At 39.3% G+C, this 21,789-nt stretch overlaps 1 protein-coding gene across 1 annotated transcript in view; it reads left to right on the top strand.

The window, feature by feature from the left end:
• Positions 1-1,112: 1,112 nt before the first annotated feature.
• Positions 1,113-21,789, top strand: part of LOC150081471 (monocarboxylate transporter 10-like) — a 120,301-nt gene continuing 99,624 nt past the window's right edge. The window contains exon 1 of the mRNA XM_090379320.1: positions 1,113-1,971. Coding sequence (XP_090235446.1) covers positions 1,494-1,971 — 478 coding nt within the window. The 5' untranslated portion in view covers positions 1,113-1,493. The remainder of the gene's footprint in view (positions 1,972-21,789) is intronic.

The following is a 21,789-nucleotide window of genomic DNA, read 5'->3' on the forward strand; positions in this document are numbered from 1 at the left end:
ACTATATGACATCGTTTTCCACCTCCTCCTTGTTTTAAATTGTACCATATTAAAAATTACAGAGTATCTTCCAACCAATGCAGTGTACACAAATATGAGACCATTCATTCACTTCTCAGCCAAATGACTACATCGCCATTTTACAGGCCGCTGGGTGATATTTAAATATTTCCTTTACTGTTTTCTATAGAACTGACAAAACGAATATGGAGATGAAAGTTTCCGAAGAAAACAGAGAAGATAAATGACAATTTTTCTTTATACTAATTCGGACGACAGCAAAGGCCAGAGGAGTTCACAAGACAGAGAGAGAGAGAAAGCGAGACAGAGAGAATACAAGGACATCGCCGTATTTAGCAGCCGTGTGCTTGAACCACGGCTAGCTCAAACGCGTGCATTACTATACTCTCTCGTTTTACTATTGAACGTATGGGGTTGCGAGGGAATGTTTCGTACAATACGTCATTTTATTGAATGAAGACAAATTATATATTGAGACCGCCGTAGCCTAGTGGTCAGGCGCGCGGGTTCATAAGTACACGTTCCTTGAGTGACCGGGGTTCACGCACCGTGACTGCTGAATACGGTGCTGTTTCTTGTATTCTGTCTATCTTGTTAACTCCTCTGACCGTTTGGTCGTCCCAGAGTATAAACAGAAAATTTATTTATTTATTTTTGTTTATTTATATGCATTACACTGTTGCTAGGGGAATTTAAGAAGTGTAAGAAATAATACACCAACTCAGTTTTAGTTAATAACGTTGTTAAATCACACTGTTCCCACTGTACTCACCACGTTATACGTAATTATAAGTCAAATCATACATAAAAACTTTGCCTAACTAAAAGAATAAATGAATTGAAATTAACGTTTTGTTTATTAGCTCGATGTATTTATTAACTCGGTCATGTTTTCGTCATTGTGATAAGCGATCAATAATCGCTAAAGTTCCGTTTCCTTTCTCAGCCCCATACAGCAAGCCTATTGGCGAGAGTGCGCGCGAGCTTTAAGAAAACGCCGGCAGTGGCGGCACGCGCAGTGTGGGACGCAAACATAGCAAAGTGCAGTTCTGTGCCTCTCGGTGTGCGGCGATGTCGCCTTGCGTGGTCATTCTAGGCACCCTTCCGAGGGTTGTACCGCAGACACGTGGAAGACAGTATCTTGAACAACGCGCGCGAGATGGCGGTTAGGGAACTAGGCACCCCCCCTAGTGCGACTGCGTGAATAGTTAGTTGGCTTTGATTTTCCCTTGGCGTTCACATATACACGTTTGGGGTGGTTTTCTGAAAAACTAAGATGAGAAGGGCACATTTCTCTCTTGGTGACCCTTCCAGAATCCCAACGCTCCGTTTTGCCCCTGCTTTTATGGGGTTGCCACAGAAAGGGGAAGAACTAAGCACGGCAATGTAGCTATTTCAACTTATTATTATTATTATATTATTCTGTGACTTATTGTGCGTTCCTCTAGCCATCTACATACACGACTCAGGATATGGGCGAGAATTCCGCTCGAGAAGCCGCCGACGGGATTCCGAAACCGAGTCCGAGCCACGCTGATTTTCTGAGGCCTTCAAGAGAGACCGACTCGCCAACCCAAACTCGACCTCTCAGCGGACCTGCTGGCCAATTTTCTTTTGACGACAGCCTCTTGAACAGAGAGAGGGATGCGCTGCAGTTGTCGGACGACACTGCCGACACCCCCGAACTGGAGAGGAGATGTGTGAGAACGGCTCCTCCGAGCCCCGCAAGGAGACACGACCATCAGTCCCTTAGGCCTTCCCTTCAGAAATACGCGGATCCAAAGATTTCTACCATCAGACAGCATTATTATCCCGAAGGGGGATGGGGGTGGCTGATCTGCACGTGTGGATTTATAGTGCACATGATGACTACGGGATTACAGCTGTCTTACGGTGTGCTGTACGTAGAAGTGCTCAGGGAGTTCGGAAAGGAGTATGCAATCGAAGCCAGTAAGTGTAAAATTTCCTTTTTATAGCGTTATTGCGATGGAAAGTTGCGTGCTGCTAATCCCATGCCCTTTAGTAACGCGAGCATAAATGACAGTATTAAAATGAAACTATTTCTGTGCCATTTCTCCATTGAATTTTCTACGCTAAATTTATTTTACCATACATTAATGTATTGAACGCAGTTGTTAGCCAATGATATTCTAATTCTAATTTCAGTAAACTTCTACAAAATGTTCGGAGTCGTATGTACACCAGACATCTGTTTAAATGCCCATGTTTTTAAATGCCCACCCAGAATGGCAGCGAGTTCAGTTTACGATGCAGTAAACTTCTTCACGCTGCTGCGTAATGACAGAATTAATGGCTTTCTGCGTGTATATTGGAAGTCGAGCTATAAGCGAAGCTACTACACAATCAGCCATAACTAGCTTCACTGAACCCCTGCTGCACAGTGCTTTGGAGTGGAGCCCTGTTACAAAGCTTCAATAGGTCTACCCAATTAATAGTTCTATTGTCAAGCAACTAGAAAAAAGTGAAAATAAAATCAATGGTAAAAACGCTCATAATGTCTGTTGAAGAATGGTATTTGTTATTGCATTTTATGATATTTTAAGCCACTACCGATATTATATTTGAAACAGACGCATTTATTTGGTCTGGGGAAGGATTAAACGCGTTGGAGGGATACACCAATTAACATGCCTGCTTTTAAAATGATTGCGATGTGTATTATACTTACATAAGGTGATGTTATGATACGGGGTAGTTTAATTACCCATTCTTGTCTCCGGACAAAAAATTAGTCACCTGTAATTTTTCAATTATAATGTATAACCCCACCTTTAGCACAAATCGTTAGTGAATTCTCATTGATAGGAATTCAGCGAGACAGTTAAATAGTTTATAATAATATTAGGCCAGTCTGAAAAGAGCTGAGATCTTAATTCATTCAGATTCCGTGCTGTTGTGTTTTCAATTCTCGTTCAATGTTTCTGAACCTTCAGTAGACCGCGGAGCATCACAACGTATTCCCCAAATTAGGCAGAGCACCAGAACAAATGTACATATTTTTTAACTGTATTGTAAATATTATATTAGTATTAAAGAGACCCAGAAAATGAAATCACACAAACAATACCTATAAATCATTTATGTAAAAATTTATTCTTTAGCACAGAATCCCAAGGGACGAGTACTCGCAGAGCACCGGTTGAGAAACTCGACTCTATAGTATTTAAATATGGCGACTTGGCTAGCTAGTTTAAATGCCCAACCATTTCGCCTCGTGCTAGTTTAAAAACAGTAGAGGTCCTTGTGAACCGCAGAGATGTCATCCTGGAATGTAGAAGTATCGAACTCATAAGTATTACTCAAAATTTTTCAGAAAAAAAGTAAAAAGTACAATTTGATCATCTAGAATATTTGCATAGTCACTCTGATTCATCATGGTTGATATTTCAAGTACAGGACCAGTTCATAATAGTTAAAATATCTCCAAAGTATCAGTGACCCACCAGCTTGTACAAAACCTTACACAATCCTGGATGAAATGCCTCTTTGCTTCTCCTGTGAATTCAGTGGTTGATATCATCAGAATACAGGCAAAATTTAGATTCGCCAGACGACATTACAGCTTTCCAATCATCAACAGTCCAGTCTTTATGCCTTTTATAGCCGAGCTTGTTTTATCCGTAGTTGTTAGGATTGGTCTTTTCGAAGGACCCTACTCCATATATCCATGTTGTGCAATTCCTTTCGCACTTTTCCTCAGAAATCAGCTAATGATGTCCGTGTTTGTTTCCAGAAATTCTTGTCTTGTTTTGAATCGTTTTTCGTTTACTACACGCCATAGATATTCGTCGCCAATCACGATCACTTAGCACAAACTTTCGGCAGCAATTCTGCCGATGCTTTCTGGTTAATTTCGATTTACACCGTTCCTTAAAAACTCTGATTACTTTTATTTCTGAAACACCAGCAAATTCGGCTACAGTTTTAATAGGATGACTTGCCAAATGCTATGACTCCTTTTTACCACTCATTAACATCTTTTCTCCTCTCCCATCTTATGCAAGGCTTTCGGCATCTGTATTGGCGTCTTCATCAACATTAATGCTTGCATGAGGGCAGTGAGTATAAATACGTGAGGAAACATAAAAACCATAAAGTGCATATAGAATAAAAGTGATGATAAGAAGCGAAAGGAAAGGAAGTATTCCTGAATGTCCCAAGGTGAACGTAACCTCCAAGACTTACCGAAAAAGAGGAATACAAAGGGGGAGGGGAGGAAAATAAACCAGGAACCACGTCCATCCAAATCATGCAGCACTACTGTTTCAAAGATGGGATGTATTCGCATGCCTTTATTTCTATTCAGAGTGTGTCTGTTGCTACGAATGTGGACGGATTTAAATCATCGAAGCTATCCGTCGTCTGGAGGACCGCTTCACCGATATAGTTCGTACTGCAGCAGTCTCTACATGGTATATTATAAATTACCCCACTTTTTTGCATTAATAGTACAGGTATTTTCAAAAGGATCGGGAGTGGGGGAGTATACAGTTCAAGCGGTCCTCCAGACATGCAGACATGGTTTGAGGACTGCTTGAAAGACCACAAGAATGCTGATTTTGACCAATCAGCTTTGCACTCCTGTCTTGATAGCTTTGCACTCCTGTCAGGAGGGACATGACCTTCGGTCAAATGATGCCCAAATTATTGATAGTGCACGAGATTTCAAGATCCGTCGCTGACCGGAACCCGTCCAGCATTCAGCGTACAGATGCCGAAAGCTTCTGAGTGTTTTTGGATTTTAATTTTTAGCGCTTTTAACCTCTTTTAAATATTTTAATGTATGCTTTAATGGATCATATTTAGATTTTTATTTCATTTTTAATAATGAATATATATTGAAGTTTGGTCGTAACGATCAAGAATTTTTCATGTATCCAGTTCCGACCTCTAAGAGTTTTTCTTCATAAATTACAAAAAATAAAACTAAACTGAAATAAACTAAAAACCTATTAACGAAACACATCTAAAGCAGCTGTTCGAAGTGACCTCCATTTTGTTTGATTCGCATTCAGTGTGGCAAATCCTCGATTCCCTGGCTTGTCTTATCGTTTAAGAAACACTAGATAAGTATATCCCTGGCCTGACTTCGCGTCTCAGGAATGGTAACCAGATCGTGGCAAGTTCTGCTGCTATTGGGCTAAGTGGCCAGTCACACCCAACATTACACTACGATACGCTTACACCTTTATCAGTACAGCATCAACTGTGGAGTTATCATAGTTTGGTCGAGGCAGCATAACGCAATAAATAAAAAAATATATATATCCTTAATGGTTTTGCGGAGTTGAACTGAGGCTAAAGGTGCAGCCTGACATTAGACATACATATCCTTAGTGGTTTCAACAGATTCCAAAATGCCATTTCACAGTTTGTCTTGCATAGTAATATGTGTAGAATAAATTGATCTGTGGATTACATTTGACCCTATGCAATGTAATATAATGGTGTGAGGGCGGTCAGCGATTGAATAAACCACGGGACAGGCCATTCCGACCAATCCATCAGTTACTGAAGTCCTTATTTAAAAAAATGAGAAACATCACAAAAAAGTGGGCTGGTGCATCGTCATGTATAAACCACATCCTCTGCCGATTTTCAAGGGATGTCTTTTCCAATAGTTCCCACAAAGTGTACCGCAGAAAATGTAGGCATGTCATTCCTGAAAGCTCATAAAAATGAGGACTAATACGACTGTCCCTAAGAACACCAACACCAAACATTACAGAGAAAGGTATGTTGATAACGAGTATTGACAATGGTATGTGGATTTTCTTCGATCCAAGGATGAGTGTTTCGAGAGCTGAGAATTTCATTTCTTGTAAAACATGATTCATCTGTGAACAGAATGTCGTTGAGAAATGAAGGATCACGTGTACATTTAAAAATGAGCCACCAACAGCAGTTTATGCGTTTCTGTGGCAACAATTCTCGTACAGGTATACTGTGAAATGAATGCAGTTGCTGTTCATGTCCCCTATATACTTGCAGATGAAATATTTCCGCGATCTGAAAATCTTCTGGAACTTGTGGTAAGATATACAGCGTTTACTCGTAACATTTTCAGCGTAATTGTTTCTATAAGTGCAATATAGTTAGGGAATAATAACCTTAATGTTTCTCTAAGCCGTTTCTACACAGCAGCAAATGTTTTTTGAGTTGGAACTCGTCGAGTTGGAAATTTTTCGGCGTATACCTGCGAACAACAGCTATGGAATTTTTACGAACCTCATCATAAATTAACATCACTATAAGTTACCTCGGCAAAAGTAAGCGGATTTTTTAGTGTCTCCATTAATATCGGTTTAACAAATGCCATACTGTAAACGAGGGTCGTTGCCAAGAAACTCAAATAAGAGACACGTTGATACTGGTTACTCACAACTGAGCAACTGTTATGATTCAGGTAGAAGAACAGCACTATTCATATCGGCGTTAGTACGTTTTACTGTTTAAAGCCCATTATATACAGTCATTATTTGATTTAATAAATCAGAATACTTTGTAATTTATTATTAATATTTAATATCTCTCAAATAGTCTTTTAAGATTTTTCTCAGCAGTTTTTATAGCTGTAGAATATTACACTTGTTCTGTGCAATTTTTAAACACCTTGTAAAATGATTATATTTATTTTTTATCACATTTCAGCTGGCTCTAAAAGATACTGTTCTTATTCTTTGACTATTTTTATTGAAAATAAAGAATTAAAAAATATATATATGTATATATATAAAACCACACGTTGCACACCTTTCAGTTTAATGGTCAATTGCAGTTAAAAGGTCGATTTCTCCTTTTATTGCAACCTTATATAAATTTTTGTTTTGCACTGTTACTGGCATAATTATAACGATGTGCTAGAAGTAATTTATTAGAAAATAACAGAAAACATTCTGGATTTTGAACCTTGCGAATAACGGCACTAGGAAAAAAGAAGTAAACCTTACTGATTCACCTGATCAAACCTCACGTTCATCTAAACGGCGTACAGACTGAAAATTAAATACCATTCCAAAACTACAAGTGAAAATTTATTTCTGTGTAGCAAAGCATTGAAATTTTCTGGCCTGGATTAAACTTCCAAAGATTTGCTCATCCACATGATGAGCATTCTGGGCTACAAGAACAATTTGTTCTCTGTCATTACGCGAGTAGGTGTTTGACTGTAAAATGGAAAGAGGGCGCATTTCTTTAAGAAAACTATTCGATACTTACACAGGAGACTGTGGTGGGACTTCCAAATCCCACCACATGTTTTTCTTTAATAGGGAACTAGGGGAAGAAAAGAAATGGCGGACTGACTTCTGAATAAAGATTCCTTAAGAAAGAACAAGATAAGATTAATGAAACCCGTTGACAGTTCAAGATCCCCAGACAATCATTAAGTCTTCCTGAACAGTTTAAACACTTTAAAAGATCCATAAGTTCTTTGAGTTCTATTAAGCACCATTTTTCTCAGATCAAAGACCTACTATTGAAAAAAAATTATAATAAAATAACAAAATAAAATAGACACAGCGTATTCTGAATAAAGACTGTCTCTGGCTGGTGCCGTGTCTAGCAGCATTTCTCATTTGGCTTTCTGCTTCTTTTGTTCGCTTAATGCCTCCTCAGTTTTAAACGAGACCCAAGGGGCGATCTGTTTGAGAAAGTAAATAGCGATGTGATTTCCTAGTTTTTGTTAACGGTCGTTGCTTTCCTTTCATATGCTCGCAGATGCCGTCTTGTTTCGAGGAAGTGTCTGATGCCTTCCTTCCTGCTGTAATGATCCCCTTTCCTCCACATGATGACACGAACGTCCTGATACACCTTGAACGATTTCGTTAATACCGCAGAACGCTGGTCAGTGTCTATCGCAAGGCGTGAGCGGCGACTTGTGAGGTGGAAGGTTCTTGCATTTGGATGTCTGACGGACGCTTCCCTTTGCTGGATGCCGTCGTGTTTCAGCGATGCAATAAAATTAAGTGTTTTCTTATCCAAAAGCTTCTAGACGAGTCCACGTTTATTCTCCTACAATTAGCCTCATGTGCGGAATGCAGAAAACAATTTGGTACACACTTTGAATATCAATGGATTCCTTAAGGTGCTTCTTGCCTATTGTCGGAACACTTTTTGGTATTGGAACTTTGGCCTAATTGTGCATGTCATGCCTCGGGAGAGACTGCTTAATTCCTTCTTTCCTTACCACTTGAATTTCTTTGTTCCTTTTGTTTCAAACTTCTTGCTTTTAATACAGTACTTGCATTTCTAAAGTTTAATGCATCCCAAGGCAAATCATTTTGGCACGCATCTATTTTCTTTTAAATAATAAATATATCTACAACATCCTGAAGAGTTTTATTTTAAAAGCATTTTAAAAGTCTTAGAAGGATTATATGCATACTTTAATAAATCCAAGACACCCATTAAATAATTACGAGAGGGATAATGCATCACTTGTGTAAATTATGTTTTTTTTTCCTTAATGTAAATGGTTGAAAATGTTTACCTGCGGCATAGGCAGGGGCTGCATGTTAAGTGGAAAAGTGAATAATTCGTGCCAGGATAGTATACGTTGTCCTCTTTGACATGCAAGCCAGTATCAAAGTCGTGTGACCACGAGTGATAACGAATATGCAACAAATTAAAATACGAGACAAGACAATATGTATGCAAAATGTTATAATGGATGGTGGAATTAGCTACCTCCAAAGCCAGAAAATAGTTGAACGTGAAGAATCGTGTTTGTCGATATTAACTATCGAGCGGGGACTCGTCAGCTCCTGGACTATCAGGAAGCTGGAAATTTAATTTTAGGACAGGCTGTGCCTCAGCTCTAAGTGAGGCGTCCGGTTATGCTGGAAGGATGTGGGAAACCCCTTCTCGAACAGCAGCACCCCATGGTCTCCATGGGGATTCCACGTGGGCTAATTCCAGTGGTCTTAAGTTCAGGCCTTTAAGTCAATCAGAAGAGGTGTGGGAGTCGGTTCCCACAAATATCATGAAGGAGCATCTCTACAAAAGAATACTTGAATCGTTGATGGAAGCGCCTCTGGCACAGTTTGATCATCGTCAGCTCTAGGTGTTGTTAGTCCAGGCCCTTGATGAAAGAATAGATTTGGATGATCTCGACGAACATCTTCTGCAGAATTTTATAACATCGGAGGTTGTGTCTACTGCTTCCAACCGTCCTCAAGGAGGTACTCGTAATAGGTCTGGTGGACCTTTGAGTAGGAGACTACAAAGCAAGAGGGAATTTTCTGAGAATTAACGTATATATTATCGGAATAGGAACCTTGAATATTTTAAATCCGGCTAGGATATCAAAGGATGTGGTAGACTCGAACACGTTTCTGGAGTTCTGAAAAGGTATCATCTTCCGCATTAATAGTGAGGAAATGACATTAAATGTTCCTGAGTCATATGGTGAGGGCGGGGATCTGCAAGGTATTATTTATAACCAATTAGTAACCAAGAATTGAAAAGTGCTCTACCATCATTGGCGACTAGCCCAGGTCCGGATGGGATAACCCCAGTGTTTATCAGGAAAGTTCCTCTGAAGATTCTCCAGGACTTCTCCACCTATTATTGTGGTCAGATAAACTTCCTCCAAGGTCGCATAAGGTTTACACCATCTTTTTGCCAAAAAAAGGAGGAGACGCAGTGTCCATCAGTGTTTAGGCCAATTACTGTGGCGTCCATTATCTTAAGGAACTATCATAAGATCTTGATAAAGAGGATATCATCTAATATCTCCATCTGTTCTAAACAACGAGCTTTTCTCCCTGTTCCTGTTGACAGGGTAGCGGAAAACGTGTTTGTGTTGGATTCTCTGTTAAGATCATCCAAGGAGACTCTAAGAAGTCGTCACTTGGCATCCTTATTCCCAACTGAGGTCCGCGGTCAAATAATGGTTCCGTTTAAAACGTTTGACATAGTGAGTCATAAAGCCATATTGAAGGCCAACGTTGAAGAGAAAGAGATTTCCAAAGACTTTTCTTAAGTATATAGATACTCTTCAGAAACAATGCACAACATTGTTTCTGAAGAGAAAACCTCATCACAACAGTGATGAGGTTTTCTGGCGTGTGCCATGAAGTTCACCCTTGTAACGGTGTTCGGCAGGGAGATCCTTTGTCCCCTATATTTTTTTTTTTAATCGTGTTATAGACAGGCTGATAAGGGATCTCCCTCCTTTCCCATATCCTCCATCCTTGATGTGGGAAATTATAAAATAAATGTCATGGCATTCGTTGATGACCTCATCCTGGTGTGGGCTCCAAAATTTATTGGATAGAGCTTACAAGTTTTTAGAAAAGAGAGGTCTACAAATAAATATTGCTAAGTGTTGGACTTTATTTACGGTCCCTTCGGGGAAAGGAAAAGAAGCTGAAGATTGATGATAAGAGCTTCTTTGCCGGTGACTTGCCTTCCAGCCGGGCACATAACTTCCGTCTGGCGGTACCTTGGGGTGGGGTTTATTCCCTCAGCGAGAATGTTAGCCAGGGCCTCATTGGTTGGAATGCTGGAGCGGTTGAGGAAAGACCCCACTCAAACCGCAACAAAGATTGTTTATCCTCAGAGTCTATGTCATCCCTAGGCTGTTTCACAGTTTGGTCCTGGGGAGAGTAACGGCCGGCCGACTTAATAGCTTGGATTCCCAAGTGAGGTCCGCGGTCAAACAATGGTTCCGTTTGCCGCACGACACTGTCACGACTTACATTCATGCCAGCATTCCAGAGGGAGGCTTGGGAATCCCATCTTATCGGTGGATTATCCCACTGTTGAAGAAGAATAGGCTGGAGAAGCTGCAGTACTCGTCTTCAGCTTTAACTCGTCATATTGCTAACTTACCTTATGTCAAGTCAGAGAAGGGAAAAATACGGAAGCTACAGTTAGATGGATCTGTATGCTTGGACTTAAGAGCGTCTGTGAAGGGGCGGTGGACCCGCCTCTTGCATGAGTCCTTCGATGGTCGGGGCTTAACGGAATCAGCAAAGGTCCGTTCTCAGCACCGGTGGGTGGGTGACGGAACCAAATTGTTGTCCGACATATAAGAACGAGGATAAACGCTCTCCTTACTTTCTGAATGATATCCAGAGGACGTAGTACGGAGAGAATATGATGGGGCTGGATGCAATGCGGTCGAGTCGCTCGTCCACATATCACAACGGCGCATAGGAACTCATGGCTTGAGAGTGCGACGCCATGATGTTGTTGTAGATATTATGATGAACAGGATCCGACAGAGGGGCTGGCAGGTTCATAAAGAACCACGTTTTAACACTACGGAAGGGGTACGTAAGTCAGATAACCTGTGTACAAGAGGTGGTCCCTGTTCCTTCTTGTACACAAATCGTAGGAACAGGTGATGATCTGGAGGTATTGCATAGACCAGCGGTACCCAACCGGTGGTTCGCGATCCCCTGGGGATTCGCAAAAGTGTTCCAGGCAGTTGGCAATAAAAATTCTGTAATGGCGTCTGCTTAGATTTACATAGGTATATTACTGTAAACTATAAAATATAACTAATAATACACAAAAAAGTAAAATAAAATTAAATAACAAGTAAAAAATTGCCAAAGAAAGAAACCACATCTCCCACAATTCCTCATAATTAGTTGACTATCTTACCGTATATCATGTTAAATAAATATGATTTCCATACTAAATTTTTTTTTCTTTCTCAATGATCATTGTTATGTATAGCTCCTTTTTTTTAGAATCAAGAGTACTTAGTACCGTGCATGGATTGAAGGTTGAAAAGATGAAAGAAGCTACTTGTTGACATTAGACTTGAACTTCTGTACATTGCAATTTTCAGGAAATACGTATGAAGGAAGGTTGTTCCAGAAAAGAGAAGTTGAAAGAATAAATGAGGAAGAAGAAAAGTTCGTTTTGTGAGTTTGAAATTGGACAGTAAAAGGATGTTGACTGATTTCGGCACGTCTTCGGACTGCTTTGAAAGGGAGAGCAGGAATTATAGAAGCCAATTCAGAAGAACAATGCCCGTGCAAGTACCTACAGAAAAGGCATGCAGTAGAAACACAAAGTCGGTGAGACAGAGTGGAAAGACTCTATTAGAGATGAGACGTTAATTAACCTAACTGCCCTCTTTTGAATGGAATCTAGAAGCATGAGAGAGGTTTTGGAGGCACCGCTCCAGGTGTGGGAACAATATTCTATGGTAGGCCGGATTTGCAATTTCTACAGAGTCAACAATTGTTTGGAAGAAAAGTAACGCCGAGAGCGAAAGAGAAAACCCAGTTTTTTTAGATGCAGATGAAGCAATATTTGTAATATGCTTTATGCCAAGAGAGAGAGAGAGATTAAAAGTCCGGGTAATCCCCAAGATCTTGCCTAGAAATTGGAGCTTCATCGAAGATGAGCAGAGGAATCCTTTTTGCGAGATATAAGACAGGACTGAGTTCTAGAAGAAATGAAATTAAGTTCTCTTTGCCCTGGAGATCAGTATTTAAGGATTTTACAGTGGACACTCGAGAAGTTGAAGCTGTTTGAGCAGGACAAGTTTTCTCAATCTGGAAGGTGGAATGCAATGTGCTATCCTCAGCAAAACTATGGATAGGATTTCCAGTCAATGGAAGAAGGTCATTAATATACAAGAGGAAAAGAGTGGGGGAAAGAACTGAACCTTGGGGAACACCACAATTAGTGGAGAAGTTAGAAGACAGAGAGCCGTCTACCATCACCCGCAGTGAGAAAACTGGATACCCAATTACATTCGCAAAGTTATCCATGATGAAAATTTACAGATTTGTAAAACCTTCAAGTATCAAAAATATCTCAATCTGACTATAAATGCAAGAAAATCTGCTCAGATTACTTATTCCCTTCAGAAACAAACCAACCACATAGAAATAAAAATTGCAGATGTCCCAATCCCAAATGTCTATGCCCACAAAGACCTTGGAGTTGTTTTTGATAAAATCTCTCCTTTAATGTCCAGTACTGTATTTATATGTTGTTCAAAAAATTCTAAAAGCAAAAAGGTTAATCAAACAAGAAATAGCAACGATTCAAGACAAGAAAAAAAAAGTCGTTAAGCAAATTCAGAGATTCTCTTTCCCATTCTGTCCTATGATTCCGAAATCTGGTCTGGTACTCCTCAAGTAACCGTCAAGAAATTTCTTGCCCTAGAATATTGGGTTTCCCATACAATAGCCACACAACAGATTTATGAAAACTTAAAAACAAAGCCTCTGCAATAAATGATCAACGACTCTGGAGTCATGCTTCTTGCAAAGTTAATTACTTCTGCATGCGATTCACCAAACTTAGCCAATATAATAACTGCTCCCCACAGAGAAAATTCAAGGAACTAACAATTCAAATCCAACCTCAAATGGACAGAACGTTTCCCAATGCAATCCTTTACCTCCTAAATCATCACAACATTGATTTCAAAAGGTAACTGAATTCTAAAGCCTACAGGCGTCAGATATCCGATAAATGAAGAGAAATAAAAACAACAGCCTGCCTTCAACCTAGTAACTGCAACCGAAAGCTAAATTTGCTGTTCTGCAAATGTTTTATTAATCCATAAGTATAATTCCTATTCATTGTTAATGTTTATATGAAACCTGCTATGTATTCGATTATTTTATTTTATTTCCTTTGTATCGTATTATCTGCCCTTAGCCATGTGCTGTGATTGACTTGCTGTATTTGCAATAAATGAATATTTATTTATTTATTAAAGAACAGCTGGCAAACCATAGGATGGAAGCTTATTTAGAAGACATTTATGCCAAACGATCAAAATGATTAAGCCAACAAGTAAGTCAACAAGCTTCGTAATGGAACTGGGTGGTGGTATCTGGCGAGAAAAAGTAACATTAGTCTTCTCCACTGGTGAAGTTACTCATTCAAAGCTGTTCAATAAGATGTAATCATACAATGAATACATACTACCTGGGTAGTAGAAATGATGGAAGCGCATTACACATGCCTAAACAACCTTTTTTAAATAAATGTTTTCCATAATAATGTTTTTTTCATTTTCAAGGATCATTGTTATGTGTAGGTCCTGTTTTTTTTAGAACCTGTAATACTTAGTAGCGTGCATGGGTTGAAGGTTGAAAAAGAAAAGAAGATACTTGTTGATATTAGACTTGAACTTATGTAGATTGTAATTTTCGGGAAATACGTACAAAGGAAGTTTGTTTCAGAAGTTGAATGAATAAATAAGGAGGAAGAAAAGATGGTTCTATGGAATTGAACCTCGACAGTAAAAGGATGTTGACAGCTTGCGGCACGTGTCCGGACTGCTTTGAAAGAGAGAGCGGGAATTATAGAAACCAATTCAGAAGAACAGTACATTCAAGCAACTACAGAAAAGGCATGCAACAGAAACAACGTCTATTAGACAGAGAGTGGAGCGACTGTTACAGATGAGACATTAATTAACCAAACTGCTCTCTTTTGAATGGAATTTAGAAGCCTGCGAGACGTTTTGGGGACACCGCCCAAGATGTGGGAACAATATTCCATGGTAGGCCAGATTTGCGATTTCTACAGAGTAAGCAACTGTTTGGATAAAAAGTAACGTCGAGAGCAAAACAGAAAACCCAGTTTTTTAGATGCAGAGGAGGAGCAATATTTGTAATATTCTTTATGCCAAGAGAGAGAGAAAGATTAGAAGTCAAGTTTTCTACTCTTAGGGTAATCCCCAAGATCTTGCCTAGAATCCTTTTTGCGAGATATAAGACAGGACTGAGTTTTAGAAGGATTGAAATCAACTAAGTTGTCTTTGCTCCACTGGAGTATTACCTGGAGATCAGCATTTAAGGAATTGATAGTGGATATTCAAGAAGTTGAAGCTGATTGAGCAGGGCGAGGTTCCTCAAACTGGAAAGTGGAATGCAATGTGCTATGATTAGCAAAACTATGGATAGGATTTCCGGTAAATGGAAGAATGCCATTAATATGCCAGAGGAAAAGAGTGGGAGAAAGAACCGAACCTTGGGGAATTCCAGCATCAGTGGAGAAGTCAGAAGACAGCGAGCCATCTGCTATCACCCGCAATGAGCGGTCAGAGAGAAAACTGGATACACAATTACAAAGAACATCTAGCAAACCATAGAATGGAGGCTTATTTAGAAGACCTTTATGCCAAACACGATCAAAAGCCTTTGAAATGTCAAGAGCAATGGCTTGAGTTTCACCAAACTTTTCCATTTATTTTGTTCATAGATGGGTAACATGAGCCAGAATATCACCAGTGGGATTACACTGACGGAATCTATACTGGTGATCTTTGATCAGATGAAATATTTCCAGATAGTTTAAGAGTTGGCAGTTAATTGATTTGTCTATTACTTTGTAAAGAGTAGAAGTAATCGCAACGGGACGATAATTGGATGGAAGGGAATTGTCACCCTTTTTAGGAACTGGCTGGATATGAGCAAATTTCCAAGCAGAAGGAAAAATACCTTTGGAATAAGAAAGCGACACAAAACAGGAGTAAGTTCAGCGGCACAGGTTTTGAAATCAAGTGAAAAAATACCATCAGGACCTGGAGCTTTCGTAGCATCAGATTAATCAAAACGATCAACATCTTTTTGGCAGAAAATCACAGGATTCATTGAATGGAGTGTACTGGAAACGGTTTGAGGTGGTTTACCAAGATCATCAATAAATGAGTTCGAAGAAAAATAGGATGCTAGCAGGTTAGTTTTATCTTTGGCTGATGTAGCAACAGAACTATCTGGTTATGACAGAGGTGAGAACAGAGATTGGCAAAAATTGCGGCAATAGCTTTGGCAAGAGAGCACAATGCTCGGCTACCATTTGGATAAGAAGAAAATTTTCTACTCTTAGCCTGTTCGAAATCTAGTTTGGACTGATTAATAACTGCTTTACAAAGTATAAATAATGCTTAATAATAATTTTTATTATTGGGCAATGTCGCTTATAAAAACGTAGTACTGGAAATATTTTATAATAAAAATTCAGAAGTATTATACGATTTCAGAGAACTATATTCTCTGAAATCGTATAATACTTAGGGGTTAGCGAGTCAAAAAAGGTTGGGAACTGCTGGCATAGACATTGTTGTTTAGGAGCATTAGCAACTAAGACCACATTGCTCTGGGGGTATGCGGTGGTCATTCCCTGACCTTTCCGCATTCTCCGTAATTGGTAGCTCACAGGCTCGAACTCCGGTCTAATCAAGAAGCATGTGCTTCTTGATTAGATCGTAGACCAGTCCATTCAAAGAGTTGTGCTACTGCACTCGCGCTCCTGACCACCCGGCTACGTCAAACCTGTTAGTTTGAAAAATGCAATAGCCTTGGAATTTAACAATATTCAACCTGTGAGGTCATCTGTTACTATCTCCTATAAGGGGGTTTGGTGCTGCACTTCTGCGGACCAACTCCGTCTTATGGGAATCACCGCTGCAGACTTAAAATTCTGTCGATTCGACACCTGCTGGGGGCTTATCAGCGAATGACCACAAGGTGGCATAGAAATATGTAAAGATTTGTTTGATGTACCCAGCATACAGTATGGAATGTGAGCATTATGTTGGCTTAATCTTTGCCTAAACAAATAAAGGGAAATGTGTAAATAAAAAATAAAAATTATAAATTTCTTTCCAGTCCTACAATGTCGTCAGACTTACTTTGCCCAATTTTCGAAAAAAAAAAAAAAAAAAAAAGAAAGAAAAAGAAAATTGGCTGTCTTCTATGTTGTACATATAGATGTGTGGCATTGTGCAAAAGTCTTGCAACTAAATTCGAAAAATATAGACGTTTTTCAGTTGAATAAGGCATCAACAGACACAAGTTCACTTTAACAGCATTACACATCAAAATGCATAATGTAACTACACTGCGCTACCATTAATATCCAGACACCCTCTGTTGATAGTTAGTCATGCCCTACCCAAGCACCGCGTGTCAAATAGAACTTTAAATATGTTCGTAGTACTTCAGAGGAGACAGTAGTGCGATTGTGAATGCAAGATGCCGTGATCGACGAGTTAAAAGACTTCCAGCGTGGAAGAACAATACGGTGCTACATAAGTGATATTTCAATGACACTGAAGATCCTCAGATGGACGGTTGGTGATATGATATGCAAACGAAAGCGGACTGGTGCTAAAACAGTCACGAAATGGCCCAGAACACTTCCGACGCTGATGGAATGTGGCAAGAGAGCCCTGCAAACAATTCACTCGGAAAGCAGGTCGACTTAGCATACACAGGCCCTCAGTGAAATGATTGGGACACATTAACATCGTGCTAATACGTATCCCTTGTGGACAGCTGCACGACTGCGCAACCGTCCACAAGCCACTAATCACCTCTGCTAATGCCAGACGCCGTCTAGCTTGGTGTTTCTTGGATCGTAGACCATTGGAAAGCTGTGCTTTGGATTGAACAGTCACGATGCATGGTCTACTAGTCTGATGGTCGTGCCTGGATGTGAAAGATGCCCGGAGAAAGCTACATGCCAGATTGCATCGTCCCGACAATGAAGTTTGGCTGAGGCAACTTCATGATTTGGGGCTGTTTTTCATGGTTTGGCCTGGAACCGTTGGCTGTTTTGGACAAAAAACCATGAATGCCGAGGTGTAGACGTGTTGGACAGTAATGCGTTACTTGTGTTGTGGCAGCACGTAGGGGAATTTTCACGCCTGTATCAGTAGGGCAACGCTCTATGTCACAACGCTCATGTTATAACAGACTTATTTGAGAACATGAGCTTCGAAATATTGGACTGGCCAGCTACAGCGCTGACCCAAATCCTATAGTGAAGCTATTGGATGGATTCAATCGTCAGATGCCTGTGAGGAGAGACTACTCAAAAGAACAGAGCTAACCTGGTCGCTGCTTTGAAGGCTGAATGGCAGAAAATATTGGTGAACATTTACAGAAATCTGATTGAGAGTGTTCCACGGAGACTAGAGGCAAGCTGTCATAAATTCTAAAGGTTTCAGCACGTTACTTGTAGCAAATAACGTGTGCTGAAATTTTCAGCTAAGGTTATTTGTAGATATACAGATTTCCGGATATTAATGGTAGGGCAGTCTATAGCGATTGCGAAATCAGACATAACAGGAAACTCAGAGTGGTGGCGCCTGGCGCTCCCCTCCATACATGGAAATATATTCCAACAAAAGTTTGCTTTCTTCTGTCAATTTTCTTAGAGATACTCGCAAATATACGGGTTGCGTGGCAAAGAAAACATCTTGTAATATAGAGCCCTCGTCTCTGAGTTCTTAAAGCATATTTTATCCATCAGGCAACATCCTTAATCTGTTCACCTTTCTGGAAACTGACATCTGGGTGGTCCCAGATTAGACAGTTTCCAATGCTTAGGAAATACATCAGTGATAATGAAAATGTGTATGCGTTGTCTTGGAGTCAATCTCTTCGTTCCCAAACAGAATATGGACGTTCAAATACTCACCACCAGCCAGTATTTGAACTCAATGAGTTCTTCACATAGAAAATCGGTTCCGGAATTTCTCCAGAAGGACATTACATTCATTTCCTTATTTACAGGAATTGTATTCTAACATACCAATATATACTTCTATGCCATATCATGATACGACTGAACTGAAGATATGGGCGTAAACAAGTGATATGACAGGCAAATAAGACATTCCAATGATGCTGAATAATGATGTCGATGTGAATGCTTCTTTTTATTTTTGGACGTGTGACTGTGAGACGAATATACCTTTCTGGGTAGGTTGCAGGTCGTGCTGATTGTAATTGGCTACACAAAAGAAGAAATGTGCTACGTTGACTCCAGAACTACTGCTTTCATATTTATAAACAAGCAGGTTTTCAGATCATGCTTGGAAAAGGTCAGTGTAGCTACTGGTAAAGAGCAGGCTGCATACGAAAGAAACAATTTGTCAAGGTAATCAGTTGTCACTGTACTCTTAATACTGTTAGAGTACTTGACAACTGAAAAGTGAAATCATGTTTCTCTTTGTTCAAGTGCTCCAAACACAACGTACAAATGATGGAAACTACAAAATCAGATAACAGAAAATTCAGGGGTGATAACGCCACCTACATGACTATTCTATCTCCATATATGGAGATAGATTCAGCAGAAATCATGAAGGTATGAAGATTAATTCAAAAAATAATAATAATAATAATTCTACATTTGTGCTCACAGCAACAGAACATGTAACAAATCTATTTATACACTGTAGAAACTTCTCAAGGTACCATATTGAACAACTATGATTTACATTAGTGAGAAAACACTTTTTTCCTAGCTTTGTAGAAGACTCAGCTTTGCACTGAACTAGAAATACTGAGATGGTGGACTGATCTTTTATAAAACAAGTTAACGTGCAAAACAATTCCTGCAACAAAAAATCACAAAACTCTCTCAATAAAAATTGTAAAATAAAGGATGTCATTTAAACTTTAAATAATCCATCGACATTTAAGAAACAAGTTGAGGGCCATTGACCTTTTAGGCATCTCACTCATCTATGTAAACATTTTTCCATTAGTTGCGCAGTTTCAAAAGATCTGATTTAATGAATCGATAGTTATTATATTATAATTCTCAAGAACCTAGTAGCTGAATTTAAAAAAAATCACGAATTAACGAAAGAAAGTGATGTTTCTTAATAAAAACGAACTTCGTACATGAACGCGAAACTCGCAAGAATCCAACAAAAAAAAAAAAAAAAAAAGACATACATTGCCAACAAAAACAATGAAGATTTTCTTATTAGGCGCGTTAATATATATACATAATGGACCCACTGACTTCACCCTGTCTATCCGTCCTCATGTAATAAGTCAACTCCCAGTGGATGGATTTTCCTGAAATTTTATATTGGCGCCATTCCAAATTTCATTAAAATTGAACAACAGAAATCTAGCAATTATTATTATTATTTTTTTTAAGCCCACATATTATGCTTTGTTGGATATTACGTTTGTTGCCATTCTCTGATTGAAGGAATGAATGGGAAATGTGAGGAATGCGAGGGAAGAACGAAAGTTATTTATTTATTTATTCAGTTAGAGATCATAATCTCACCCCTGGACAGCAAAGTGCTAGTGGAGTTTACATTAATGACAAGTCAGTAATTACAATGATTACAAGACTCAAAAGATAAACGATTAGTGTATAACAATAATAAAATAGTATATTTGTGGGAGTGAACAAAATAACAATAAATGTATAACATGAGTAAAATGGATTAAATTAATTCGATAAAAATGAACAGAATTTGATCAATGCGATTAGTAAGAGAAAGCATGAGGTCCATTTTTAAATCCATCATAACAAGTGGCCATCGGCACATCACAGGAAGAAAACAGCATTCCGAATTGGCCCTTGCAGCAGACGACGTTGAGTTTCTGGTTTGTAGAGCTAATCAACCATGAAATCGCTCGTGCTGCGTCAGAATTGAATCACGGAGAAAGTTTCAGCCAGGATTTGTTTTCTGTATTTCTTTTCAAAACATATTTTCCTTAGATTTATTTCAAGGATGTTGCAGAAATTGATGGTATTGGAGGGAAACATGTATGAAATACATGTTAGGCTTTGAAGTGCGTTTCTGTAGATAGTAAAGTTGTAATTTTGTTCTCTTCTTCTTCTTCTCTTCCTGCTGTATAGGATGTTGTCAATGCTGGGGCATCCAAAGTGTGCGTAAACAGCTGACTAAGGGTTATAATATTCCGTTTGACTATGAGATGTTTCCACGGTTCAGATTTGAGAACAGTACCGCTTTGGAGATTGTGAAGGGCTTCCACGTGGCCCAGTTCAACCATCGCAGGTACCAGCATTCTAATCCAAGATGATGTTTCAGGTAGGAGGGCGGGGCAGATGATCAAATCACTGATGCATACATGATAACTGGGACGATCGATCGCAGACATAAGTCATTGATTTTCGCTAATTTTTGTTATAAATCACGAATTATTACTATTTTCTAACGAGCTTGAATTATAACGCACTTTAATCATAAAGATAACCTGGAGAACGGCCTCATGCCAGCATATTTAGGACTGAAACTGAAGATACCCCCCCAAACGAGAGGTGTTTCGAATTGGTATCAGGGCTGAGGGCTTCCCTCAGTGATATCTTGAGACAATAAGGCAATGGACTATCGTTTGACTGCTTTGCACTCAACCCCGGCCACTAACGCTCTTTCTCCGTGATTTATTTAAGGCGATTATGTCTATCATGGATTCTTCTAAAGAAATTACTCTGATTATTTACTGTATTTCTTAGACTAGGCAATAGTTTCTAACGAATACCAATGCCGAGGTATTACTCAAGGTAGGTCTCCCCTTATTCAAGATAACATCAAGTGTCATCTTGAATAAGGGCCTTTTCTTACTGAAATATTCTACATATTTTAATAAGAATGACGCCATTGTCGGACTATATACATCTACTCCATTTCATGAAATAGCATTAATGGAGCCACATGACTTTGCAGCGCTTTCCTGCACAAGTCGCACGCACATAACCACTTTGATTTACATACTTATGCATAGATTGCATATAAGCCAAATTTCCATGGGCCTAATAAAGCGTCCACATTATTAGGCACATCTACCTTTTTAATGAAATGGAGTAACAACATCACATGTTATTACCAAGCGATATAAAGTATGTAGGCAGATACGTAGGGATGTAGTATATATTCAAATTCATTTCGAGAATGGGTAGGACGACGGGTTTAAGTGACTTTGGACGTGGCATGGTAGTCAGCGACAGGCGAGCTTGTAGTAGTATCTC

Source organism: Mastigoproctus giganteus, chromosome 8, assembly GCF_048544385.1.
Source record: "Mastigoproctus giganteus isolate SK-2022 chromosome 8, ASM4854438v1, whole genome shotgun sequence".
Taxonomy (NCBI): Eukaryota; Metazoa; Arthropoda; class Arachnida; order Uropygi; family Thelyphonidae; genus Mastigoproctus; species Mastigoproctus giganteus.